Below are 27,613 nucleotides of genomic sequence, written 5' to 3'. Positions count from 1 at the left end.
CACTTTCCATCACCAAAGTGACTGTGGTACCCTTCATCATCTAATACTCCGGTAGAGATTAGGTTATATCGAAGATCTGGTATATGCCTCACATTCTTAAGAATCAATGTACTCCCTGTGCTCGTCTCAATTTTCACTTCTCCAATTCCTACGATTTTTGAGAAACCTAAGTTTCCCATCCTGACTTTGCCAAGGTCACCAGTTCTGTAAGAGTTAAAGAAATCCTTACATGGAATAGCATGATACGAAGCACCTGAGTCAACCAACCATGTCGTTTCTGGTTCTGACTCAGCCATACTTAAGCAAGTGTCTCCACAACCTGAGAGTAAGATAATGTCATCACTTGAGGCAACTGCCGCAACATTATCTTGTTTTTCATCATCCTTTTTATTTTCCTTCTTTGTTTTCTTGCAATCACTCTTGTAATGACCCATTTTTCCACAACCAAAACATCTAACTTCTTTCTTTGGTTTTGATCTCCCCCTTGACTTATCACGGTTATGAGGTTTTCTACTTTTACCTCTCCCCCGTCTTTCTGTAACAAGTGCCTCTGAATGAGACTCGTCTGACGATGATTTCCTTCTTGTTTCTTCATTCAACAAACTACCTGTTACGTGATTCATACGCATTATGCCATCAGGAGCAGAATTGCTAAGAGACACCACCAATGTCTCCCAACTATCTGGTAAAGAATTTAGAAGAAGTAAGGCCTGCAACTCATCATCCAAAACTAACTTCATTGCAGAAAGCTGGTTTACTAGACTTTTCATCTCATTCAAGTGTTGAGCAATTGAGGTTCCTTCTTTATATTGTAATTTTCCTAGCTTTCTGAACAAGTAAGCCTTTTTGGCAGCTGTCTTCTGATCATACAATTCTTCTAATTTCCTCCATAGACTATAAGCGGAAGTCTCCGTCGATACATGATGAAAAACACTGGGTTCTACCCATTGTCGAATAAATCCAACAACCTTACGATCTAATACCTTCCAGTCTTCTTCATCTATCTTCATCGGTTTTGTACCGTGATTTTCAATGGGTGCAGCTAGGTCTTTGCAGTATAACAAATCTTCCATTTTTGCTTTCCACATCAAGTAGTTTTCTCCATCTAAACTAATCATGCGATTAGTATTCACTTCCATATTTCTGAACAATAAATTCAACCTTAGCTCTGATACCACTTGTTAGGAAAAATAACCTAATTAACTTGTTCAGGAATATGAAGATAAACGATGCGAAAGTAAAAGTAGAGACACCAAGATTATTTTACGTGGCAAAAAACCCCTCCAAACTAGAAGGTAAAAAACCACGGGACCTAGTCCAGAAATCTTCCACTATAATTAAATAATGGGTTACACAATTCTTCAAGATGTGTAGAAACACTCTTGGACAACTCTTCACCAAACCTATGGTGGATAAACTGAACAAAGAAACAAAGAAATAAAAATCTCTTACTCCTTAGGATTTGAACAAATCCTAGATTACTAAAGGTTGAAGAAGATAACCACAAACTAAATTGCTTCACAAGATTAATAATCTTCTTTTCTTCAAACCAATATTCTGCTCTTTCAATCTCTCTTGAAAGAACCACTTCAGAAATCTCTCTTTCTCTGACTTCTCTTTGTTCTGGAAGTTGTTGTGTATAATCTCTTCCCTTTCATTCCCTATTTATAATAATAAATAAGGAGGTTTACCAATAGAAATAGGAATTCCTTTTTAGGCTTGAAAAAATAGAAGTTTCTATTTTTTCCCCAAACAAGGAATAAGGGAAATCCTATTCCAACTAGGAGTCCTTTAATTATAAGGAGGGACCCCAACAGTAATAAGTTCAAAATGCAAAAAAAAAAGGAGTTCAGTATATTCCATGAGCTTGGTTATCAAAAACTTGACCAGACTACCAAAGTTTATTAAAGATCAAAGCGAACTCTGGTCTAGTTTTTGTTTCGGGATCAAAAAAAGCAACTCAGTGATGCAATTGGTCTCGAGTAGCCCAAACTGGAACACAACTGATCCTCGACTCATATAAGATCTATCGACTTACCGAGCCAGGCCCGACTCACGAGCCTGACTACTATACTTCGTTACGGATCTAATTTGAAGAGCAAATCCGAAAAAATGAGGACAGAGTTCATGAAGTTAGATGAAACAGCAAAACAAGAGATAGACAATGAACTAAATAAACAGCTTCTTTTATATTAATACTAGAACACAATTATATTGTTGTTGAAGCATCCGATTGTACCTAGAAGTTAGGAGTTATCTCAAAACCAAGTCAGGAGTTATCAAAAAGGTCAAGTTAAGGAGTTCATATTGGTTACGAAGGCTCGCCCGCTTTCAGAACCATGAAATACCATCACAACCCTGAAAGAAAGTCGTTGTATCTAGGAGATATACACCCAACTGTTAGTACCGTTGTAGGGGTATAAAATGTCTTAATAAAAGATATTTCATTATCGCCTCGACCTGATCCATTTATCGTCTATCTCGCTTATATCTGAACGAACATTTACTGTAACGCGGAAACATTGTTGATCTCTCTAATAATTAGAGAATAGACTATTTTGGTATGAGTAAACCAAAAATTCTTCGACGAAATAGATAGAGTGAAAACTCGAAAAAATAGCTAGGCTATTTTGTTTCGACTAAGAACAGAAACACAAAACCAGACAACGTGAAAACTCGAACTGAACCAGGGAACTAAAAGAAAATGGTGGCCAGAATTTGTGGGGTTGAAACGAGGGGAAGATGAAGATGATGATTAGTGTAACCTAGAGGCTTTTCCTTATGCTCAAAGCCTCCCCTTTTATCATAAAGATTATAGTGTAACCTAGTAATACACTAATTGTCCCAGGTGGTGTGATCCAAAATCTAATAAATTCTTTCTTTTTTCTTTTCAATTTACCCTATTCTTTTGTGAAATAAGTTTAACTCTTGAACTATTCATGCAAGGGTTGTGCTGGCCACGTTGTAATAACAATAATTCTGTTTAATACTTTGATCATTCTACAACCTAAATGTGAATAACATTAACCATGCTTTATGCATTTCTAGTAGTCTATAAATAGTGCAATTGTCTTATTTCGTTTATTCTTTATATTTTTTTTATAAAATTTGTGTCCTCGTTGTTAAGAGGTAATTGTAGATCGTTATAGTTTTCCTTTGTTGTTGGATAGACACAAGATATTGTTTTTGTTATTGTGGTTAGTCTAATACGATATTCTAATGTAATATTTGTGTTTCAGATCACTTATATTTGACAAACTTTGAGATGTTCGAGAAAACTAAAAAAAGGTAATGTGAGTAACTTTTATATACTTTTCCTAACCATTTAGCACATTTTTCATCTACTTTAAATGAATTTGATTTATTAGTTACGTGTAATTATTATGTCCAATAAACTATAACTATTGAGTAGTTTCGATGGTCTCACTCGTTATGGATTTGGGGAAGAACAATCATTTCTATGTTATTATAGATAATGAGCTATGTGTTAACTTAATTAGATCCATAATCAGATCCATTAAGTCATTCAAAAGGGTCTAATGCAGAAGTTATATACCCCTTGGACAGAAGGGTCTAATGTAGGTGAACGATCCAGATTAAAACCAAAATATGGGATTGAGAAGGACGAAAGTTGTCAATAAAACTAGAAATGATAAGAGAGATGCTAGAATCACAAAAGATTTTGACAAAAAAAAGTTCACAGCTGATGTGGCGGTTGTGATTTTCATCTCTCAACGGCCTAGATTTGGTCAAAGTTTGAAACCACACCCGCCACATCAGCTGGGAACCTTTTTTTGTCAAAATCTTTTGTAACTTTATCATTTCCCAAATGATAAATCAAGTTGTTTATCACCTCTGTTTCTCCATTAAAGGTTTTGAGTTCCTGAGAGTTTAATTTTCTCCATTAAAGGTTTTTAGGATTTCTGATTTTAAGAAAAATTTCAAACAGAAAATCTCAGTCTTGTACTATGGATTTCAAGGAAGATCAAGAGAAGAAAGAGAGAGAACATACCAGATTTAATACAAAAGGAGAGGAAGAAGAACTCAGAAAATTATGGAAAAAACTTGCCAGAGGTTGTTCCTGAATCCCATAATATGGATTTTGCAGAGAGAAGGAAGAGAAAACTTTCAGATTCAATTGAAGAATCTTCTACCAATTCACAATATACAGAAGAAAATAAAAATGTACAAGAAATTCAAGAAACTACTTCTATTGAAACAGAGTCTCATTCTAAAGCAGGAGGAAGGTAAACCCTTAATAATCATCTTATTCAATAATCATCTTCTTCTTCATCATCATCTTCTTCTTCATCATCATCTTCTTCTTCTTCTACTTCTTCTTCTTCTTCCTTCTGAGAAAGAATTACAGTAAGAAATATGTAGCTCTAAATGAATATTACAACAACAAGATTTTTTCATATGGTATAAGATTTTAGCTTTTCATTTATCCGGCAAGAGGGTATAATAGGATACGTTACATAAGACAGATCGGAAATAGGAGATCTGGCGGTCAAGATAAGTTGCAGAAATAATATACGTGTATGTACGTGACGGATCGAGAAGACGAGATCCGACGATCAAGAAGAATTCAGAATATTGAAGATATTTGAAGATATATTAAAGATATGTGAAGATTTAGTTTCTTATATTCAGAATATCTCTTGTAACTATCTAATGGTAATATTAGATAGATTTTGTATTATTTCCTAGTTTAGTAATCAGAAACTAGGAAACCCTAAACCCTAAGTCATCTATAAATAGGAGAGGGTTCTAGGAATCAAACTCATCGAGTTATGTCTGACCAATGTAACCGATCAACCCACATTTGTATGTGGTGATTATTAATAAAGAATTATTTTTCCGTGGATGTAGATCTTGAGTATTCGACCGAACCACGTTAAATTATCGCGTCACTATTTTATTGTATATCTCCGATTATTATATAATCGTGAATTTAACATGGTATCATGAGCAAGTTAATGTTCTTGATTTAAGCTTCCGCAAAATTTCCAACGTTTTTTTATTCGTTGTGACATAATAATCGATCAATTATTTTGATGATTTTTAAACTCCCAAGTGATTATCAAATTCCAATGTTTTTTTTAATTTGTTGTGATTAATACTCGGTTCATCACATTCATCTAATATTTGATGTCGAAGAAGCACCAACGATTTTCATCTACAACACCAGAAAATCTAGTAAAATAAGAAGAACACCAAAGATGCATCAAAGAAATCCTCTCCATTAAAGGTCAGAGTACATTTTTTTTACATGTTCAATTATTTTCACTTGTTTAGATTTTCTTTTTTCACTAAATCATAGTTTACCTAATCTGTTTGGTTCCCCTTAGCTTGACTAAACATTAAAGACCCCATTCACAACCCGGATTATCAACATGATTTCTTTGTCTTGAGAATTTCTACAGACACCCCAAGTTCCTTCCTTTAGCGCCCTGTACATGCAACTTAGTGAAGGGGATTATGGTGGGTATAGCAATAAGTACGGGCGCCTTTAGAACCTCCCCCTACCATATTTTTTCTTCCAGACGCGAGATACATCTCGTCCGTGCAAAACCCTAAGTGTTCTTCCCTCGCGGTTTGATTCGATTTCCGGGGACATTTTCCGACGTTTTTCGTCACCAATCGACTTCTACCATCGATTTGGACATCAAACGATTCCCTTTTGATATGGTGAAGAATCGAGAATTTTATAACCCGAAAATTCATAATTTTTTTGGAGCTTTCTCTCTCTAAAGACTAAACAATCTATTGAAGGTCGTTTTTGACCAAATTTGATAGCTATGGTCTATATCAATCATCGACTTGGAGTTTCTTACAAATCACAGATGATTTTATTGTAAACTTCTGATTCGGGAAATCCAAATTTTGAGAAATTTCTCAATTTTGATAAACCCTAATATAGAAGTTCCTAAATTTCCCCAAATTAAGTATTTGTGACAGTTTCTCATCCCACTGTTTTGTGACAGCTTTTTTTGCCACAGTTTATCTGTCGAAAATTTATTTTGTGACAGACTTCTAATGTCACCTATAACCAACTTTTTCTAGTTGTGACACAATTTTTCTGTCACTTTCTATTCTATTTGTGACACTAAAAATAGATTAATTTCATCTAATTTTCTTTCCGGATATACCCGTGATATTTCCAAAGTCATACTTTCTTTATGACGACTTTATTTCTCTACCAAAATTTTGGACTTTCTCTTCAACGGATAAATAATTCATATTTTGGATTTTAATTCCGGAATTCAACCCGCGAAATTTTCATAATCATATTTTTCTTATGATTATTTTATTTCTTCCAATTATATTTTAGATTTTCCCACCACAAATAGAATATATCTATTTTGATCTTTATTTCCGGATTCTCCCGTGACATTTTCCAACTCATACTTAGTTTATGATGACTTGTCTTTCCTACCAAATAACATTTTGGAATATTTCTCCACCGAATAGAATATCTCTTCAATGAATCGAATATCTCTGTTTTTTCGGAATTATATCGATCTTGCATATTTTTGGCAATGAATTTAACGTCGACCATCTTTTTGGTTGTTTCTTCTCCAATATTTTTTGGCAATTACGACAATGATTTCTTGTCGATTTTAAACAAAACAACATTATTTTGTGCTCACTCATAAAGTTCATACTTGACGTTTTTATACGACAAGATATTGATCATCACAACCTTTTAGTTGTTGACATTTTCTTCATACAATGACCAACTTTACATACATGAGAAAAATACATGTAGTTTCGTTGTCATTGATTTTCGCTCAATTTTTTGACCGCAACTACCAACTTTTGGTTGTGACTTAATCATCGTTCAATCATCTTCCAACGCATTCACAATCCAAGAGTTGCAAGAAGACGAATACGACGAATCAAGAAGTATTTCCTTTTTCTCTCTCCAAGTCGGACACTTCAAAATTTACGTGCTCCAACTTGCGGGGGGGTAATAGGATACGTTACATAAGACAGATCGGAAATAAGAGATCTGGCGGTCAAGATAAGTTGCAGAAATAATATACGTGTATGTACGTGACGGATCGAGAAGACGAGATCCGACGATCAAGAAGAATTCAGAATATTGAAGATATTTGAAGATATATTAAAGATATGTGAAGATTTAGTTTCTTATATTCAGAATATCTCTTGTAACTATCTAATGGTAATATTAGATAGATTTTGTATTATTTCCTAGTTTAGTAATCAGAAACTAGGAAACCCTAAACCCTAAGTCATCTATAAATAGGAGAGGGTTCTAGGAATCAAACTCATCGAGTTATGTCTGACCAATGTAACCGATCAACCCACATTTGTATGTGGTGATTATTAATAAAGAATTATTTTTCCGTGGATGTAGATCTTGAGTATTCGACCGAACCACGTTAAATTATCGCGTCACTATTTTATTGTATATCTCCGATTATTATATAATCGTGAATTTAACAGGGTAGCATAATATTTAGCCTATTGGAGAGATCTCTGTATTCTTACAATTCCGATACATATAAACATATATTCGTGATGCTTTTGCTTTTGAAGCAATTTCTTACTCCCAGTGCCGGGAAAGGCTTAACGTGCAATGTTTATACCATGGAATTCTCAAAGACAATTTACTGAAATGTCTGCTCGACTCTTACTGAAATGTCTGCTCGACCCTATCTGGATCTCAGTTTTGTTACCGGGCTAGCTGAACTACGAGATATTGATATACTCAAAATGGAGAGCGAGGGCGGAGCGTGGAGAACAAGTGCCGCTTTAAATTTTCATTATTCTTTCGTCGGCAAACACAACTCGAGTACATAAAAAAAATTAGAAACATGTAATGCCATCTAAGAGTTGTAACCGAAATTTCATTAATAGAAGTTCTTTTTCTACATGCTCTTCTCTTGTAGATTTTATGAATAAAAAGTTCTTTTTCTTTAATACAGATATCACCCTCGTGAAATAATATCAGCCAAGCTTCAATGCCTCCCTGAATCCAATGCTGAAACTACTTTGTGACCTTCCTTTCCAAAGCCCACGACGTGTCCTTTTTTGCACCATGGGTACAAACACATTGTGGTCTATGCGTCCGTCCTGTTAAGATTTTCAAACAAGGAATGCGATATTAATATGCAAAAGCAATTTGTCTTCTCATTTTTACCATAATAATGTCTGGGGTAGGAGGGAAAGCTAAACAAGAGAGAGGTGGTAAAAGGAGGACGAATTACTACTAGCTAGTCTTAATCGTCTAAAAAAATCATAGACAAGCCAGAGGAAGAAGTTTACATTATCTTCATCAACTTCGCCAATCATTTCTTCTATATAGGCATCAACAATGCAAACTCCTCACAAGCTTGCTGAAGACCCTATATGAGACTGATTAGACCAATTTCGGAGCAATTTTAAACATCTACGAAAAATTCAGAATACCATTACCATCAGGATATTGAGCAATTAGACCTATTTAGGCATTTTAGACTACTATTACCTATTCCAAGGTTATCAATGCGATTGAGCATTTAGACCTATTTCAAACCAACTAGACCTATTTCAACTAGACCTATTTGAAAAAAATAATGTGATAAGTCATAACAAGTGGTAGTTATTTTGACTTTCAGGGTCTTCTTTTATTTATTTATTCTTTTTGATGAAAGAAGAAAGTTTTATTTATCTGATTATTTCTCCTTTAGGCTTGTCTTTTTTTCTGCCAGCGCTTTGAGAAATTGAAATAGTTTTCGAGTGTGAAGACTTTGTCAAAAACTGATCAACCTTAGTTGACCTATATATTTTCTAATTGTTAGGGGAAAAAAATTTGTTGACCATTTCTTCTCCATTCCGGCAAGGGTCGCCGGAACCCGACCACCATCATCATCACCAAAATCCAGTCACCACCATTATCATTTGCTTCTCTCTCTCTCTCTCTCTCTCTCTCTCTCTCTCTCTCTCTCTCTCTCTCTCTCTCTCTCTCGCTCGCTCTCTATCGCTCTCACTGCCTCTTTCTCACTATATCTCATTCCCTCTCTCATTGTATCTCGGTTTCTCCGATCACCAAACTCTAAGATTCGATCTCACTCTCATTCTCCCTAAACTCTCTTTCTCTCGCAGGTCGGTCGGGCCATGAAAAAGTTTGTGGTCGGTCGACCACGAAACCCTCCTCGAGGTCTTGTTCCGGCGATGTGTGTGTGAGAGAGATAGATTGTAAGAGAAAGAAGGAGAGAGATAGATTGTAAGAGAGAGGGAAAGAGGGAGGGAGGGAGAGAGAGAGAGAGAGAGAGAGAGAGGGGTCGGAGTTGAAGATGATGAAGAAGAAGAGGAAGAAGAAATGTTTTGTTTCTCCTTAAAATTTATTTTCCCAGAAAATTTCTAAAATTTCACATCTTCCTTTTAAATTTTTTTTGTTTCTCCAAAAAGCTCGCCTTTTTATTCTTTTTTTTGTTGCAAGGCTGCAGCCTTGTCTCTTTCAACATTTTTCCCTTCTCCTTGTCGCTCCATAAAAGGATCTTCACTGATAGTGATTTTCCGTTTTCTCTTCTTATTTTCAAATTGATTTACAAGCACTCCCTCCCTCCCCTCCCTCACTTTTTTTCTGTTCTCTATGAAAACCTCAAGATTAGGTCAGTTAGGGAAGAACAGGGGGTGGTCTGTTCTTCATGGAAAAGCCAAGATCTGGTCCTGAGTGTTCAAATTTATTTAATAGTAATCTATAATAGTCCTTTTTAGCTCTTGTTTGTTTTCTTTCCAATCTGATCTCTTTAGATTCTTTTGTGATCCGTTCCTTTTGATTAATACAAAAGAAAATACGATTCAATAAACTAAATAACTATAGATAAACAAGCAACTCATATGCTTCACATTTTTCTTTAGTCAGACGCGGCTTGGATGTTTGAGTTGGGCGGTTAGGCCAGGCTTGATTCACTAACCTAGTGTAGACGTTGACCTCCTGTGATTTCTTTTCCTTAGACAAAAAATGTGTGATTTCTTAGACTACAGAGAAATGTGTAGCTAAGTTCGATAAACAGAAAAAATAACTACTTCAAGAACAATGCAATATCGGTTGGCGACATTCTTTCAAAACTGTTAAAGAGCAGTTGACTACTAAACGATAAAGAAATAAGAGTGATTCTAAACTGCAAAACAGTTAAGAGAATCAATCAACAACATATCTGATACTCGTTAAATGGTGTCTCCTGTTCTTTTAACCCATAATCTTTACTTGTTCTTCTAGTCGAAACTTCGAGATAATTAGTTTCTAGGCGAAAAAATTGTACCTCTGTTCATGAGCAGAAAATGCAGAATGTTTCTTTGGTCAGATAAATATTGTTACCAGCTATGATTGTCTCCAAGGGATTATAACTCATCACATCGACTTACATATCAGCTAGACCTTTTTGGGTGGGGTTGGAGCCTAGATTGGTAAGGTGAAGAATCCTATTGTGGTTGAGGCCAGACCTATGCCAAGTATATCCAGTATCTAAACGAATAAAATGCTAAAAAAAAAAGTGTACATGTTAAATAGCTCATGAATACCTTATAGCCTCAAAAATCCACTAAGTTTACTACTTATGAACATCGAAAGATATGAAGTATAAAAAAAAAAAGCAAAACAAGAAAGAATGTCAGAACTAATCGAAAGTGATTTTCTTGTACTACCAATCATTAATCTATTGGTACAACATGCAAGGACACTTGCTAGCACAGAAGGAACTATAAGAACAAAGAATAATCAAAGATATTCCTAATGCTGGGTAATATGAGAGATATATAACTTACTAACATTTTATTTGAGCTTCAAAAATTCTCTATTTCATGTGTAATGAATCCGTTCCCAATGATCCGATTCACCAGGTGCTGTTTGAATCAACATCATGAGTTGAATGCTTTATCGTAATGAAATAGAGTGTTCTAGGATGACGAGAGAGCCCCCACGGGTAAACCAAACCCATGCTTACACATAACCCCCAATACTCTATTTTTTCTTAAGTTTTGGCCATACTGTCTATATGCCTTGTACATAATTATGAATGTTTTCTTCGTAGGATCAATGTTACATCTTTCCATTTCGTCTAAAACGTTTTCCATTTCATTTAAGCGATTTTGTGCTGATAACATGACCATCTTACAATGAAACACAGACCGACAGATTTTCCACCCAGCACATTCCGCTTGTTTCAGAAAATTCGCCAACTTATCCACAGCATCGCGACGGAAATAACTCGTTATAATAGCAATCATAACACCGATCTTTGTTACAACAGTTTTGCGCTCAAATGCTTCTTCAATGTAACTTTCCATATCCTCCATCAAGTTCTCTTGTGCATAAACTCTAATCAATAGAACATTTAACCAAGGTCGGTAATCTTCTTTCGGGATAAGTTTCACTAGTGCTTCAATCTTTTTGATCCTATTAAGATCAGAACTCTTACAATAAGCACATATCATGGCTCTGATTAGTGGTGCTTCTTTCTCATTTACATAAAGCTTAACTAACTCGTAAGTCTTTTCCATCTTTTCTAGCTGACATGAATGTGCATAACCTCGTAACATTAACAAGTATGTGTTAATATCAGGCTTAATCGGTCCCTTTTCTAGGATTTTGAACGTTTTCTCCATTTCGTCCCACATCCATGCCGTAACATACCCAGCAATAAGATTATTGTACGTATTCAAATTAGGGGAGAGGTCCAACTCATTTACTTCTTGAAAAGTTTCCTCCATATGTCTAACTAACATTAATCGGCCGAAAACTGAAATTAGAATGTTGTAAGTAACAACAGTCGGACTACAATTTACGTCTCGCTTTAATTCCCTAAACAAAGTTTGTGTCTTTTCATCTAAACCATTGTACATGTAAGCTCCCATTAGAGCATTATAGGTAGAAGTTGTCTTAACTCCTTTACTAGCAGCTTCCACAAACAAATTGATAGCGAGATCAATATCCTTAAGTCTACCAGCAATAGTTATACCTTTGGCGTATTCTTCCGTTTCCATAACAAAACTATCATCATTGGCTTGTTTCCTTCTCCAATTAAAAACCTGAAAATTAAAAGTATGTCAAAATTCAATCTTTACTAGTTTGACTAAATTTTACTAAATTTCTAATAGATGAAATCTCTACCCTTTAATCAATTAGGGTTTTTCACTAAACTTTCATGACATCCCTCAATCACATTGAATGTCTTCATATAACAAAGAAAACAAAGCAAGCAATGTATTATGAAGAAAAGCCCTAAATAAACTGATAGATTGATATAATAAAGGTACCTCTAGGGCTAATTGTGGCCATAACTTCAACTGATTAAGTAACACAAGATAAATAGGTCCATAGATACAAATTTGAGACAAATAATCATCTTTCAATTTCAAGATTTGAATAATCTTCTCTGAATCAGATATATTATCAACTAACTCATCTCTTATTTCTGCTACTTCCTTGATTAGTTTTTCTTGTTCAATTAATCCAGTAGTAGAACCAGCTCTCTCCGTAAACAAATGAAATATCTTCTTAGAATCATGTGAACAGAAAAAACGAGTTTGAACATTGATTTGACTGAGAAAACTTGGATTCGAGCTCTTATTTAAGAACAACAAAGGACGTATTAATGGGTTTGAGGAGAAGTATCTCTTCAGAATCAGCTCTGGTTTGGCTTCATTTGTGATCTTCCAAATACGCTTCATTGTGATATGAGTCTATTTCTAGGGTTTTTCGAAGGTTATAAGATCAAATCCCATTACTGCAATTGTAGCGTTCTCTCTCTTCGATCCTTTGATGAGGGAGAGAGAGAGAGAGATGAGAGATGAGACCCGAGAGGATTTTCTCCGATTAATTGACTACGAATCGTGAAAATATAAAGGCAACCAAGTAAGCCGAAAACAGGTTGGGGCTTTCGCTAGTTCGAGAAGATCTATAGGCACCATCTAAATTGCTAACGCAGCTTGATCAGTAGTAATGGGAAATTTTATACAGGCTCACGTTTTTGTATCACCTAAACTTACAGTTATTCCTAAGGGTGTACTCGAGTCGAGCCGAGCCGAGCCGAGTAGTAAGATGTTCAAGCTCGGTTCGTGTATTTGATTGTCGAGCTCGAGTTCGAGATCGTTCGAGTAATTGTCCACTTGTTCAAGCTCGGTTCGTGTAAGTTTGAAAGTGCTCAACCTCGAGCTCGAGCTCGCATTCTTTTAAGCTCGTTTATCAAAATACTTCAAATGAAAACTTTCTAAATTTTCAAAATACTTCAATGATCATTTGTCACATACAATAATAATGATTAATGATTCATATTCACGAGTAGCTCGTGATACACTAAAGAATGATCAAGCTCGGCTCGTTTACATAAACGAGCTTGATTTTGAGCTCGTATTAAGCTCGTGATCGTTAATATTCAAGTCGAGCACGAGCAATAGTCGAGCAGAGCTCAAGCAGCTCGTGAAGAGCTCGGCTCGTGTATACCCCTAGTTATTCCCAATTACCACTTAACCCCTTTTAGCCTCATAAGCTCCCAGCCTCCCATGTCATCTACACATTTGATTTTGGTCAAAAATTTGCAACTATAGAAAACCAAGCCACACTTTCGAACATGTTCTCCATTCCTTTCTACATCGCTGGAGGTTAGGATTTTTTCTTTGTAAGAGATGCCAAGGATGGCAGCAGTTGAAGGATGGTGATGTTGGTGGTTAGAATCCTCTGTATTTCGGGATTTTCCATTGTACACCAATCTAATTGTTATGTCCGGTGGCGGTAGGTGTACACGGGCAGCCAATAAAGAAAACTATCGACTGAACGTCATGAGCATCTTTCCGAGGGTATAACAAGGGTTTCGGTGGAGGACCCTCGAAACCCTACTAAATCCATCTCAAATCCTAGTTGATTATTTTCGATGTTTTAAGATATTGTTGATAATTTAGGTCTTACAGATACTCGAAAATCACTATTCAACGCCGACAAGGAGCAGGACTGTCGAGTTCCAGAGAAATCCTAAAAGTTATTCACTCAGAGAAATAAAGTTCCCCATCTTATAATAAACTTCTTTACATCAGTGTTCTTGTCGAAATAGTATTTGGGTCATAATATATATTTCATGAGCTTGGTTATCAAAAACTTGACCAAACAGACAAGCAAAGTTAAAGGTCAAAGCGAACTCCGGCCGAGTTCTTGTTTCGGGATTAAATAGAGTAACACAATTGGGCTCGAGTAGCCCAAACTGAAACACAACTGAACTGATCCTCGGCTCATATAAGATCTATGGACTTACCGGGCCAGGCCCGACTCACGAGCCTGACTACTATACTTCGTTACGGATCTAATTTGAAGAGCAAATCCGAAAAAATGAGGACAGAGTTCATGAAGTTTGATGAAATAGCAAAACAAGAGATAGACAATGAACTAAATAAACAGCTTCTTTTATATTAATACTAGAACACAATTATATAACATATAATTCACAAGATCATGAATGTTTAATCGTACATGTATTCGAAATTAGTACTTATAATTAGCCAGATAACAATCTCGACAAATCAGACGCCCATACCTTTAAACCCCGAATTCGAAATATCCCATCTTCATGATCAGAAGTTAGAAGAGAGCTGCCAAACCAATGTTAAAACAGCTCATGCTAATAAGTAGTAATAGCTTCAAGAATCAGAAAATTACATGAAAAACAGAAACTTGAGGGACCCATGAATACATTTTTCGGACCGAGTAATTTTCCGCACCAAAACAACCAAACCCGATATCTCCTCCATACCGAACTCACCAATCGAATCGCCATTACCACCACAAAGATAGCATATTAAAGTAATACTACTAGACGATACTATAGACTTCAAATCAACCCGAAAGAAGAAAAAAAAAAAACTTAACCCCGAGTAAATTGTCAAAGCTTATGTCATGTATAAGGTGAAATGTAAGTATATTAACAGTTAGAACTCACAAAGCTTTTTATCTCCTCCATGACTGTATAGAAGTGATCGTTATTAGGTAACAAATAGAACCCAATTGTCGCTTGCTCAAGATACATTAGTTTCACATCTTGTTCATACTTTTTAAGTCCTTTGACATAAGCTAATTGCCAATCTTGAACAAGATCTAAACCTGCAACAACGACAAGACTCTTAGGGAACTTGATACCTTTCAAGCTTACACCATTTGGGCCCAAAGGATTACAAGCTGGATGATCTCTATCTGCCCCTTCGGGAAGAAAAGCCCGCCAATACCAATCTCGATCTCGAACTGTAACAAAGTATTTCCCATCCAATCTTTTTTCAGACTCAGTTCGTTCTATTCCACCAAACATTGGGTTCAATAGTATATTACCTAAGATTTTAGTTTCGGATTCTAATGCTCTCACTGTGACATGATGAACCATATTACCACCGGAACTATCACCGGCTAAGAAAACATGAACCTTCGAATCTTTTCCACTTTGAAGCCATGATCTAGAATGAACCCATTCAAGAGCTGTCCACCCATCATCATAAGCACATGGATAACAATTTTCAGGTGCTCGTCGATAACTTACAGAGACTACAACAGCTTTGCAATTACTAACTAGACGTCTACAGAGTGTATCGTAAATTGCACTGTTAGAAGACGAATGAGCGAAACTTCCTCCATGGAAGAAGATTATAACAGGAACTATTCCTTCACTACCAAGAGGACGATTAAGCTCCGCTACGGTGGGCTGATCTTCATCAGATATAGTTGGTCTGTAAATTCTACTCAAAAGGTTTGTAGCTCGATCGATAATGACATCAAAAGAAAATACCCCATCAACAGGATTTGCATTAGCAGAAACTTTACGATCGAGGAACTCAGCTAAATGACGATTAAAGGTTCCGTCGGGGCGTCTGAGGAGATTATAAGCAAGCTTGAAATTTGATATCAAGATCCATGTGTTAAGTGGTACTACTGTCTGAATACATAGAGGGCAAACACAAAATCAGAAATTTGTTAACCAGGTCACTTCAAAGTCATAAAAATGCCCCAAATTTTATAATAGAAACTAAGAACCCTAAAAATAGTGCAATTCTATCAAAATAACACAACCCAACCTTCTAAACCCTAAACACACCCAAGAAATGATTTCAGAACATAAGGGAAACAACCACCCGACTGAATTAGTAAGAATAGCCCTAAATTTAGATGAAAGTATTCAAATCAAACCACAACCCAGACTTTAAAAGATGGAATTTAAACAAGAAAAACACATACCCAGAATATAAACCTCAAAATTCCTAAAAGGAAGTCCAATTTAAAACAAAACCCACAAACAAATTCATCAAAAGAAGCTAGAAATAGAAAAAATGAGAGAAAAATAAGAAAATGGTATAACCATTTGATTACCTTTGCTTCATTGAGTGTAACTTCATTACTAGCAGCCATGAAACTTATTACTCAAAATTTCACCCAAAAAGAAAAACCCTAATGCAAACAAACAGTGATGATAATAATAATCTCAAAAAGAACTTGTATTCCCACAACTAAACAAACCCAATCTCATACTCTCTTTCTCTTCTTCTTCCTTCACACAGCTCTGAACTAAAAGGACAATACTCTTCAGAAAAAAAAAAACAGTTGATCCAATAAGCAGAGAGCAAATGAATGTTATTGTAGAGAGAGAAGAATTTTAGAGAGAGAGAGAGAGAGAGAGAGAGAGAGAGAAGAAGTTGTGAGAAGTCAAACGATAAGGAAGGAAGACGGAAGAGGAGACGACAAAACAGACGGCATAAATAAACTGTTAAGTGGGGACCACTAATAATTACATAATTTAGTAGTATTTAATTTAAAAAGTAAATTATTAATTTATTAATTTTAGAGAGATAAAAGAAGACAAAATGATTTTCTGCGTGCGGCTGAGCCAACTCATATGACGACAAACGCCACTGTCTCCGGTAAAGATTTTGAATACCAAAGTACCCCACAATATTGTGATTAATTACTCAAATGCCATTGTTTGGCCGGGGATGAAGGTGGTTTTACCGTTTTGTGTTTGTAACCGGGTTTTGTATAGAATCGCTATATGTACGACTTTTGACGTTAGGAGGTGTCAAACCAATTTAACTGTATTTCTCTTTTGGCCCCCAACACGTCGGTAAGAGACCTCTTTCCATTTTTTTTCTTTTCTTATTGTCACTCTTGGTTCCGACGAAGAGATTTCCCCTTCGTTTTGAAACTCAGACGAAGAGATCTTTCGTTTGGGTTTCCTCTTCGTTGAGATTTGGTTTGGATCTAAGCTAGACCAAACTAGACGAAGGGTCTCCTCGTTTAGAAACTCAGACGAAGAGATTTTTCGTTTGGGTTTCCAGATGAAGAGATTTCTCTTTTGGGTTTAGGACTTCAACACCTACATACACTCCGAAGAAGAAGAACAAGAAGGAAAATAAATTAGTTGAGGCTCAGAGGTTATCGATCGATGACCTTCTGCTGGAGAAGAAAGGTGGCATGGAACGAGAGGGAGATAAAATGGAAGAAAGGTGAGAGGAAGTGAAAGAGAAAAGAGGGGATAAAATGGAATTAATGTTTTAACAATTTTTTGAGATAAATTCAATTTTGGCTCTTAGCTTATTTCTCGAAAACTATAAGCCTCTTAGGGTATTTTGGAAAAATATAATTTTTTTTGCCCGTTAGATTTAAAACAAATTGTCACAAACTTATGTGGTCAACGTCAAGTTGGTCACAAATTGAGAGTCAAAACGAAACTAATTTAAATTTTGAAAATTTATATCTAGTGAGTTAAGTTTGTACGCCTAAAACACCAGTAGTAAAAAAAATTGTAAACGTGTTGTAAACATTTTGGTTTTACAAATAGATATTATTTTGGCAGTCAGATTCACTTGAACCTCAAAAATGTTAGTATATATTTATAAATATATATATATATATATATATTATATATATATATATATATATATATATATCTTTTGTGCTTATTAACTAGAATTTTTTAGCATATAGACCAAAAAACGGTCCCTAATAACAGTTTTTGTCCTCCCTAATTCCATAAAGGGCTTAAAAACCAAAATATTAATCTTAATAGATATCTAGTCCATTTGTATACATCTAGAGAGAAAACATAAATCCTTAGTTTATACTTAATAAATCTTAATACCTAAACTAACCTTCCTTAAATATAAAAGGGTTTAATTAACACAGTTTTTCTACAAAATCATTCAAAGTTTATTTGGGTTCTCTCTTTTATTCCTAAGTTAGTTAAAACACTATCAGAAATCCACAGTAGTTTAGGTAGGTTTTAGATAGAAAAAGTGAAATATGCATAAACACACAGGGGTATCAACAAAAAGAACAAAAACAAAAAGAAATTTTGAATGACCTTTGCCACACAAATATTTAGAATCATAAAATAAGGTACATGTCAAATCATTTTCCTTTTTATATAATCTATTTTTACCTTGTTCATCAAAAAAAAAAAAAGCCAGCGTTTTGCGAAAAGCTAAATATTTTCCGGGTGTGAAATTTCAAAGAGAATATGTAGAATTTTATAAATTTTCAGGGGAAATAAATTTTAAGAGAAATAAAAAAAACCTCCACCTCACCTCTCTCTTTCTCTCCACCTCACATCTCTCTCCACATCTCTGTCTTCTTCGACAGGTCGCCGACCAGAAAATTGAAGAGAGATAGAGAGAGAGAGTGGTGAGGTGGAGAGTTTTTTATTTATTTTTATTTATTTTTATTTTTATTTCCCTCTAACAACTTACAAAATAAAATTGTCAAACAAAACTGATCAATTTTTTACTAAGTCTTCACACCCAGGAAACTATTTTGATTTTCTCAAGGGGCATGTCAAAAAAAATATATAATATATTTTTACCAATTCAAGATTTACTTTCTTCTCCACTAAATACTCACTCAAATGTTAAACAGTAAAAAAAGTTAAAATAATCGAGTGAGGGTCAAAATGAAAGATTGCAAATTGTGGTGGTCCTTGGTTGTATTTTGTCTCATCTGAATATTTGATTCCTGTTGGTCCATCATTGCTGATAAATCAACACGTGGAAATTAATACCAAAAGTGGGGTCCAAATTTAAGATTACACGATCTTCTTGTTAGTTTTTTTTGAGATCGATTACGAAAGTCGTTTCAAGACATTGATGCGTATTAGAGCGTTTTCAAATTGCTTTATTTCGTAGGAAGCGGCTAATAACATAGTTAAATTGTTGTTATCACCTGGATGCTGAGCTCTTTTGACCCCAAACATATATATATTGGCACTAGAGCACGAATCGACTCGTCCAAAACCTAAAGTAAGGTTTCTGATCCCCTGACTTGATTATGACTTGGTCCTTCTGTCTACTTTTGAGGCAAGTTATCAGGTTGGTGATTTGGTCCTTCGGTCTCAAAAAAAAATTGCACAATCCGTTTTGTTCAAAATGAATTTGAGCAATCCAATTTTTATGATCCTGTGATTTGATTATACAAAACTCAATTGGAAATCTTTTGTTTCTTACATTATTTTTATGCTCATGATGAAACTGTCTAATGCCCATAAAAACATTAGACGTCTCACATCTCATAAATCTATCTAATGTAACGAGCTAGTTTTGGTTGACTCACACATTATTATTATTATTTCTTTTGAATTGTCAGTGTGTCTCGAACCACTTCAACCAAAGGTTATTGGCTATTCACACTTTAATTGTGAAAAGGAGTGGTGGTTTTATAAATTTGAGTGAAACTTCACCTATTGAGCTGGTGTTTCTTTTCGTGAAAGAAACTCAAAACCACACAATTGAATAGTATTGAAGTTCAGATTTACTGAAATCTTACAAGTCTCGTGTGGTAGTTTCATTTAGTACTGCATTGGTTGTGGAATGAGTGGTGGAGATGGCCTTGAGCTACCTTTGCATTGATATAAACCACACCCACTAATGATATCAGAATCTATGGTTACCGAAGTCTTTTAGGTCATGTTTGGCGCGCGGGAATGGAATGTGATTCCTGTGAATCACATTCTCGTAACGTGATCCCTGAGAATCAGATTACTGTAGTTTGACGTTTGGTTTGACCAGAAATGGGAATTTGATTCTTGACATATTTATAATTAGGTGTTTGGTTCTTATAGGAATAGGAATGTAAATATTTGTAAAAGTTCATTTTTCCCTTACTTAAACTACATAAAATACATATCAACTTTTTTTTTTTTGCATAAAATATACACATCAACTTTATTATATATTAAAATCAATATTATTTTTTCAAATTCCTAGATATGAAATAATAACACGATACGTCAAAGGGTTAGAATTTAAAGAAAATAAATAAATGTCTTAATAAAAATTTATCTAAAATAAAATTTTGTTCGTAAACCTAAACAGAAATTTATCTAAAATTAAATTTTGTTCATAAACATAAATAATACTTATTAAAACCAGATTCTACAAAAAAATAAAATTGGTAATTCAATATTATGTTAAGGATATATTTGTCAATAAATATTAATATATGTGATTCCGGGAGAATAGGAATCACAAACCCACCTCTCCCTGGATTTGCTATTACCTCTTTCTTAGGGAATCACATTTCCGGACCCACACTATTCCCGCAAGCCAAATAATGATCTGAAATGTGATTTTCGGGAATCACATTCCATTCCCACGTCATTTTCGCTCGCGCCAAACATGGCCTTAGGATTCTAGGGACCAAAGTAGGAAAGAAAATGTTGGAGTTGGTCTCACATTGAAACACAGATCCTACTAATAATGAGGAGATAGTCTTGGAGGGACCAAAGTGGAAAAGAAAAAAAAAGGAAAAAGTTAAGAAACATGTGTTTTTTGTTGGGTTTTATCTTTCAAAATATCTCATCCTAAATGCCACTCGTTTTTGGTGGGTTTGGTGTCGAGAGTGAAAGATTTGGAAGCATATGAAATTAAACCCTAACCCTCATTCGCTTCACCAAACTTATACTTGACAACACACGCAAAAGGAAAAAAAGTTAGAGCCGTAGGTTTCTAGTCATGGCAAACAATGAGGGGTTGATTTTTTTTTTGCTCATTTAGAAGGAGGGTGGGAATGGATCTGGACGGGCCGGAAACAAACACTAAGTCATCTTGTTCGGGTAAGATGGGCACAAGTCCTGAGTGTCTATTCAGATATCTGGACAAGCGAATGCGTATTTCGAATTTTTCTCCAACAAAATGTCTGTCTGTAGCCATTTTAATAGGCATGCAAACTGTTATCGATAGGATACCGGTCACTAATCAACAAATGAAGAAATATTTATACAAAGTTAAAACTGTCTAATAAATAAATACAACTCTAAAACCTTTCACTTTAGGAATTCAAAGAAATATTTACAAAAAAATCACCACGAACAACAACACCAAATTACGAGCGCAACTTGTCAAATTAGGGTCATTCTAATTTTTTTTTTTTTTTGAGAAATCAACTCTCTACTTTAGTCGTTACAAGACATTAATACATCATGAAGATGTGATAATCACGAATCACGATAACCGTCTAATTTAAATTATTAATAAAAGAGGCCTAAAGTCCAACAACATGAAAGAGGCCTAAAGTCTGATAAATTTATTATATTATTTACTATATTTATTGTCTAAATTATGTGGGATAAATCTCGATGACAAATTGCTTCCACGAAGATTCTATCCCACAACCTCGTGAACTTAAGAAGGGTCATTCTAAATTGAAGAAGACAAATTATGCAAAAATGTTGCTTTCTTGGTGGCAAGTGGGAACTAAGCCTCTAAAAGTTGTGACTTGATATCAACTACATATTTAGGCAGACATAAACAAAACAAAGACTCTTTTAAGAAGGAACAAAATATTGTTAGTTTTCTCTTTCATCATATCAAAGCAATGAACTTGGACTCTATTACATATTATTTTTAGTATATACTTTACCATTCAAAATTTAGAGAGAGAGAAAGAGAACATACAAAAGAAACTAAACAATAAGAAGATTCATCAATTCCACCATCTTTACCACCTTTAGTTGTAAAAAACCCTTATTTTGTTTTCTTGCTTCCTTTTTATCCTTGTAAAGTGAAGTCACTAAGTTTGATGTCTCCATAATTAAAGCAAGAAAACGTGGGTGAAGGTAAATTATATGTATTTTTCTCTATTTCTTGTTTCCATTCGCATAGCACATGGTATCAATAGAACTAGCCCTTGGTTTTACCCCTATAAGACGGGTACACTTCTTCTTTTTTTAATTAAAATTTAGTTGGTATTATTTTCTTGGGGTTCTTACTCTCATCGTCTGCATTTGAGTTGTTTAAGTACATTGTCAGACAAAAGCAAACATTCTGAATTTTGACTCTGAGTTAATTCAAATCCCTAGTAAAATTTCATATCTCAATTAGGAGAAGACAAACACTACTTAAATTACATTTACATGTGAATAAATAAAATTTTAGAAGTATCCACTTCAAAAGATAAGTTGAGGGAGAAAAGACTAACAAAATGAATGGACCCATAGTGCTACAACAAAAAAAAAAAAGAAAAATTAAATTAATGGGCCCATTGTGCTACAATGTGTCACTTAGACTTAAAACAAACATTCTTGTAAAATGGGCCTGGCTGCCGGTAACAATATGCAGGCCCTAAGGAGAAAACCCCATTCTTCCTTGGACAGAAAGTTACAAAGGTAATTAAAGTAAGTTTTTGCTTGGATAATGAAGGAGAAGATGAAGATCTCAGAATCTAAGTATTCTCCCTTATTTCAACAAAAAAAAAAAGTATTCTCCCTTGCTTGAAATATGTAAGTATGAAACTTGCCTTCTTCTGAGAGGTTCTTATCATTCCCAACGGACCGCACAAATAATGGCCCAGTATTGAGACAATTTCAGCTCGAGTTTGTGCGAGAAACAAGATACCTTTGTGACATTACCGTCACTGTTTTTGGCGATTCTTCACTTCATACACGCCCCAACGTTTGAGTGAAGTCAGTGGACTTGTATGGTGGCACTAAAGTGTAAGTCTCCAAATTCTGCAGCACCAAAATAACAAGCTGTAATTTGTTTTAAGAACGATTCATCATATTTGCATGTCTAGTATCAGTGGATTTAAGAGTCATTTAACAATAGAGTAAACAAAGTGTCATAATGCCATTTCTCGGGAACTCGAAATCAAACATACAAAATTATAATTTTTGGGTTGGCAATCGGAATACAAAGAAGATAAATTCAAGAGAAGTGTATATAAGTGCATGATGTTGATCCCTTTTCCGAAAACTTATTGGCCTTTCCAGTTTTGAAAATAAAGTTGTTCTCAAAACAGAGAAGATTGGCCATTACCCAGATCTGGGATATGGGGTTGATCAACAAATATGACTAGCGAAAAGCATATTAAGATAACTTCGATGCAAGATCTTAATTCCAGACATTTTACCTCAAGATGTTTCTGTGTCCTTGTATGCTCTAAAGACCTCTCCAACCTCCATCTCGGAATCGTCTATGAGAATATCCTCCTCCAGACCACCTACTATTTCCTCATCAAGCTCAGATAAAGGATTTTCATCCTCGGAAGACTCCTCCAGTAGATTTCCAGTTTCCAGATCCGAGAACTCGTCTTGGGGTTCAACTCTCTGGTTCCTTCCCCTATGACCAATAAGTCGCTGAACTTGTTCTTTCCAAAGCACCAATGGACACTTCTCAATCAACTCAGAACCTTCATAAGCCTCTGTCAAGAATACACTCAGTCTCTTACCTCTCTCAGAGACATAAAAAATCCCAAAATGCTTCAAAAGAAGTCTCATAAGCTTCTGAGGCATCACAAATTCTTGTCTGAAGTGAGTGAGGTGGTCAGTGACTAGCCTCTTCTCGATAGTAAAGCTAAGCAACTCGTGCATAATGGCAACTGCCCTCTTATCAAATTCTTGTGACCCAGCTTTAAGTTCTCGGGCATCTGCATATGGAGAGAGGTAAGAACGTCTCTGGAAGTTTTCAAGTTGACCATAGTATTTTGATATCTTTGTGTAGTTTCGAGGGAATTTCATAGGGAACGAGAGAGAAAGCGTTCCTGGTGTTGGAGGATCTGACTCAATTCCCCTGACCGTTTTCTTTTCTAATTCCGTCACAGCCCAAGCAGGATTCCAAGAGATGAGTTCTAAATACTCGAGATCATCCTTACCTTTCACTAACCTGAATTGTTCCGGGTACTTTAGAACCCAATTGGTTCGAAAATCATATGGTAAGCCAAAATCTCTCCGAAAATGTGCAATTTTATCTACCTGAAGTCGTTTATCAACTGACATCATTAAGAGTCTTGTAACATATTCAGCTGCTTTATCTCCATGCTTTTCCAAGATATTCTCTTCCTCTTCCAATAAATCTTCGGCTTCCTTGGTCATACCACACCAAGTTACTCCTCTCTTGTCCTTGTACAGTTCAAATAGTTTAGGTGATTTATTAATAAAGTCGGAAAGTTTATGGGGTTTTGGAAGGTTAATCTGTCTTCTGTATTTATCTAATGACCTTAGAGTAGTTATCTGTTCCGGCTCTCTTTGCAAAATTTCCATTAGAAACAACACCTTTGAGGTTATCTTCCACTTCTCTGTTGCCATTTCTAAATCATGCACTCTTTTTTTCGCACTTCGATCTTTCACATTTTTACTTTTGGTCATATAACGCTTCTGTGAGAGTGAAAAAGCACAGACACTTCGTGAAGAATCATAAACTGCCTCGTGGCTCGAGAGCGATAAAAGTTGATTGGTTATGGTTAATTTGTTCGTGAAATCTGAAATTCTGGTAAACCAAGTGACCGGCATTATAAGCTACAATATGTTAAAGATTAGCACCTATGGTCTTCTTTGAGATTCTTCCATTGTCTGAATCATATTACCATCAAACTCTGAAAAAACACCGTGAACCAATTACTGACATCAACTAATGAACTAAATTCGAAATTATCTAAGATTCATAACTCATAAGAAATCAAATATCATAATCATCAATTAACAAACAAACAAAATACTAGACTAATGAACAAATTTTCAACTGAAAGAGGAATTTCAGCAAACAGTTGGGGTACAACATAAAATCATCTCTGCAATTCGCAAAGAGAATCCTCAATTTACACATAAAAATGGTTAGAATCAAACAAAAGTATTATTTTACTCACCAGAAAATCCGAGTCTTTGAGAGAGAGAAAGTGAAGGTTTGAGATAAAACGTTAGTTGTTGTTAACTTCGGCAGCTCGTGTCCTTGTTGTTGTTGTGACTGTGGTCGACTATGTTTTTTGAGAAAGAGAGAGAGAGAGAAATTGGAGATTAAAGATAAAGGCCCCCTAAAGGCTAGAAAATATTATTGGTGTGTTTGGTTGCTAAGTAGGATTCCTATCAAAAGTGGGATTTGGTAAGAATCATGAATCCTTGGTCTGTTTGGCTACCAAGAATCCTAGGACTCTTGAATCCTAAGGATTCCTAATTCCAAAAGTTGTATTGGACCAAAATCCCACGTTACTCCCTAGGATTTGCTAGGATTTTGGATTAATGAACCTAAATTTCATACTTAAAATTAACAAAAAAATATTTTCTTCTACAAAATCACTATTTTTTTTTTAAATCATTATTTTTTTCAAAAATCATATTTTTTTCAAAAATCATATTTTTTTCTAAAGACTTTTAAAAATACTCAAATAATAATAAATCTTAGGATTCTTAGTTGCCAAACAAGCCAAAAAATATTACTAGAATTCATGAATCCGTGGAATCATGAATCCGCCATATATAGTTTACCCTTCCTTCCCCCAAATTGAAAAAAAAATGTATATATTTACTTACTTGATTGATATTTAATCAGAGGACAAAATTATAAGGCCTTAAACTACAAAACAATAATTATTCGGGAGACCATAAACAAATATAATAGATTAAAAAAAATCAAATTGTTATTTTTCTTCTTCTCTTTGTCTTCTAAAGAGGGACGGCCCAAGCCCAAAGCAATCAAAGCGACTGCTTTGGGCCCCAACCTACCCAAGAGCTTCTTTCATTGAGTTTATGATGGGGTAGTTTGTTTGTAATAAATAAAGTTATAACTGAAATGTTTACAACAAATGAGCAATGGCCCAGTGGTTAGAAGTTTGATTATAAGGTAGAGGTTAAGTGTTCCTAAAGCTTTAGGCCTCGATAATGATTGGGCCGGCCTTGCTCCTAAAGCTTTCGATTTCATTGGTCTTGTCGTGGTGATTGGTGAACAATCTCTTCACAATTTATCTCAGTAAAAATTTATATAGTTGTTGGTAATGAAGAAGAATAAGCATAATATCTCAACAAAAACAAATGAATAAGAATAAGACGGTGTATTGAAGAACTTAAATTTAAAATTCTAATTTTTAGAGGGTATCTAAGAAATATGTTACAGTAATGTTCGCCACATAGAATTGTTGTTCGTATCAAATTTATAATTTTATCATTTGTCCAAATAAAATTATTGTCTGCATAAGATATTTGATTGTCCATATATTGACCATTTTATAAAAATATGAAACCCGACCCAGACCCATGCCCATATTCGTGTATTTGTGTATCTACATTAGTACATATTTTAAGAAAAATGATTTATTACTTATTTTTGTTAACTATAGACAAACAAAAATAAGATATTTGATTGTCCATATATTGATCGCTTTATAAAAATATGAAAGCCGATCCAGACCCATGCCCACATTCATGTAATTGTGTATCTACATTAGTACATATTTTAAGAAAAATGATTTATTACTTATTTTTGTTAATTATGGACAAACATAATACATATTCTTTTATTTTGGGACTAGTCATTTAAAGACAAATTATTTTTTGTCTTTTAAAGCCCCGTATATAGTTTGGAAATAGTCTTGAAGGACAATTCTAAAAGCACTCCCTTTTCTAATGCCGAAATTGCCCTTAGAACCTTAGCTTGCGAAGCTTTACAAACTGGTTTGCACTGCTTTGCAAATTGATTTACATTGGTTTGCACTGCTTTGCAAACTGGTTTGCAAAGCTTTGCAATCTGGTTTGCAGAGCTTTGCATTCTCATTTGCATTGCTTTGCAATCTGGTTTGTCTTGCAATGACTTTGCAGAGCTTTGCAATCTGGTTTGCAGAGTTTTGCACTACTTTGCAATTTGGGTTGTCTTGCAAAGCTCTTGCAATCTGGTTTGCAGAGCTTTGAAATCTGGTTTGCAGAGCATTGCAAACTGGTCCAGTTTGCAATAAGGTCAGTTTCGTCTTTTCCCTATATTAGATAATTCACAAAAATGTCATAGGGAACTGAAGCCTATAAAAAGTTGATAAATCATTTTTAACCAAAACTCAGATTTTGTAGGTAGTTTTGGTCAAATTTCCCTTTTTTTTTTGAAATTGGGACTACTCACTTGATGAATCAAAATAATAATTACAGTACACGTTTCTAAAAAGAATATTAAATAACACAAATTTGTGAAACAATCACGTTTCTAACCAAACCAAATAATAACATGACATTGTGAGATTACTAAAAAAAATATCACAATATATGATTGTCAGTCTTTACAAGGTCAGAGTTTTGGGGAAATCAAAATAGTTTCTAGGTGTAAAGATTTTGTCAAAAAAGTTGACCGATATATTCTCTAATTATTAGGGGAAAATAAATTTGTCGACCATTTCTCC

At 34.8% G+C, this 27,613-nt stretch overlaps 3 protein-coding genes across 6 annotated transcripts; all 3 read right to left on the bottom strand.

The window, feature by feature from the left end:
• Window positions 1-7,857: 7,857 nt before the first annotated feature.
• On the bottom strand, window positions 7,858-12,839 carry LOC147570023 (pentatricopeptide repeat-containing protein At2g30780-like). Of its 2 annotated transcripts, XR_015231383.1 has the most exons (3): window positions 12,271-12,839; window positions 10,784-12,042; window positions 7,858-8,103 (listed from the first exon to the last, which is right to left on the bottom strand). XR_015231383.1 is itself a non-coding variant. In XM_086656605.1 (2 exons), exons 1-2 carry the CDS (start codon window positions 12,682-12,684, stop codon window positions 10,912-10,914), a joined length of 1,545 nt encoding a protein of 514 aa, XP_086512731.1. In that variant the 5' UTR covers window positions 12,685-12,839; the 3' UTR covers window positions 10,633-10,911. The 2 variants fall into 2 exon arrangements, 1 of the variants encoding a protein (XP_086512731.1); XM_086656605.1 differs by lacking the exon at window positions 7,858-8,103 and having other exon boundaries at window positions 10,633-12,042.
• A 1,551-nt stretch (window positions 12,840-14,390) lies between these two features.
• LOC147570022 (gibberellin receptor GID1C-like) lies at window positions 14,391-16,708 on the bottom strand. The gene is made up of 2 exons (XM_086656604.1): window positions 16,352-16,708; window positions 14,391-15,920 (listed from the first exon to the last, which is right to left on the bottom strand). The coding sequence occupies exons 1-2, from the start codon at window positions 16,388-16,390 to the stop codon at window positions 14,922-14,924; spliced, it is 1,038 nt and encodes a 345-aa protein (XP_086512730.1). The 5' UTR covers window positions 16,391-16,708; the 3' UTR covers window positions 14,391-14,921.
• Window positions 16,709-22,343: 5,635 nt separating this feature from the next.
• On the bottom strand, window positions 22,344-25,414 carry LOC147570021 (Ubiquitin carboxyl-terminal hydrolase family protein). 3 transcript variants are annotated; one of them, XM_086656584.1, is made up of 4 exons: window positions 25,106-25,414; window positions 24,983-25,030; window positions 23,375-24,835; window positions 22,344-22,973 (listed from the first exon to the last, which is right to left on the bottom strand). In XM_086656584.1, exon 3 carries the CDS (start codon window positions 24,750-24,752, stop codon window positions 23,376-23,378), a length of 1,377 nt encoding a protein of 458 aa, XP_086512710.1. In that variant the 5' UTR covers window positions 24,753-24,835; window positions 24,983-25,030; window positions 25,106-25,414; the 3' UTR covers window positions 22,344-22,973; window position 23,375. The 3 variants fall into 3 exon arrangements, with proteins under 3 accessions (XP_086512710.1, XP_086512712.1, XP_086512711.1); XM_086656586.1 differs by having other exon boundaries at window positions 24,983-25,295; XM_086656585.1 differs by lacking the exon at window positions 24,983-25,030 and having other exon boundaries at window positions 25,106-25,255.
• Window positions 25,415-27,613: the final 2,199 nt, after the last annotated feature.

The sequence above is a fragment of the Eschscholzia californica genome, unplaced genomic scaffold (assembly GCF_041429995.1).
Source record: "Eschscholzia californica isolate CP2 unplaced genomic scaffold, dmEscCali1.0.p SCAF_1, whole genome shotgun sequence".
Lineage (NCBI taxonomy): Eukaryota > Viridiplantae > Streptophyta > Magnoliopsida > Ranunculales > Papaveraceae > Eschscholzia > Eschscholzia californica.
The sequence above is the reverse complement of the archived record's forward strand: the minus strand, read 5'-3'. Positions and strand labels throughout refer to the sequence as shown.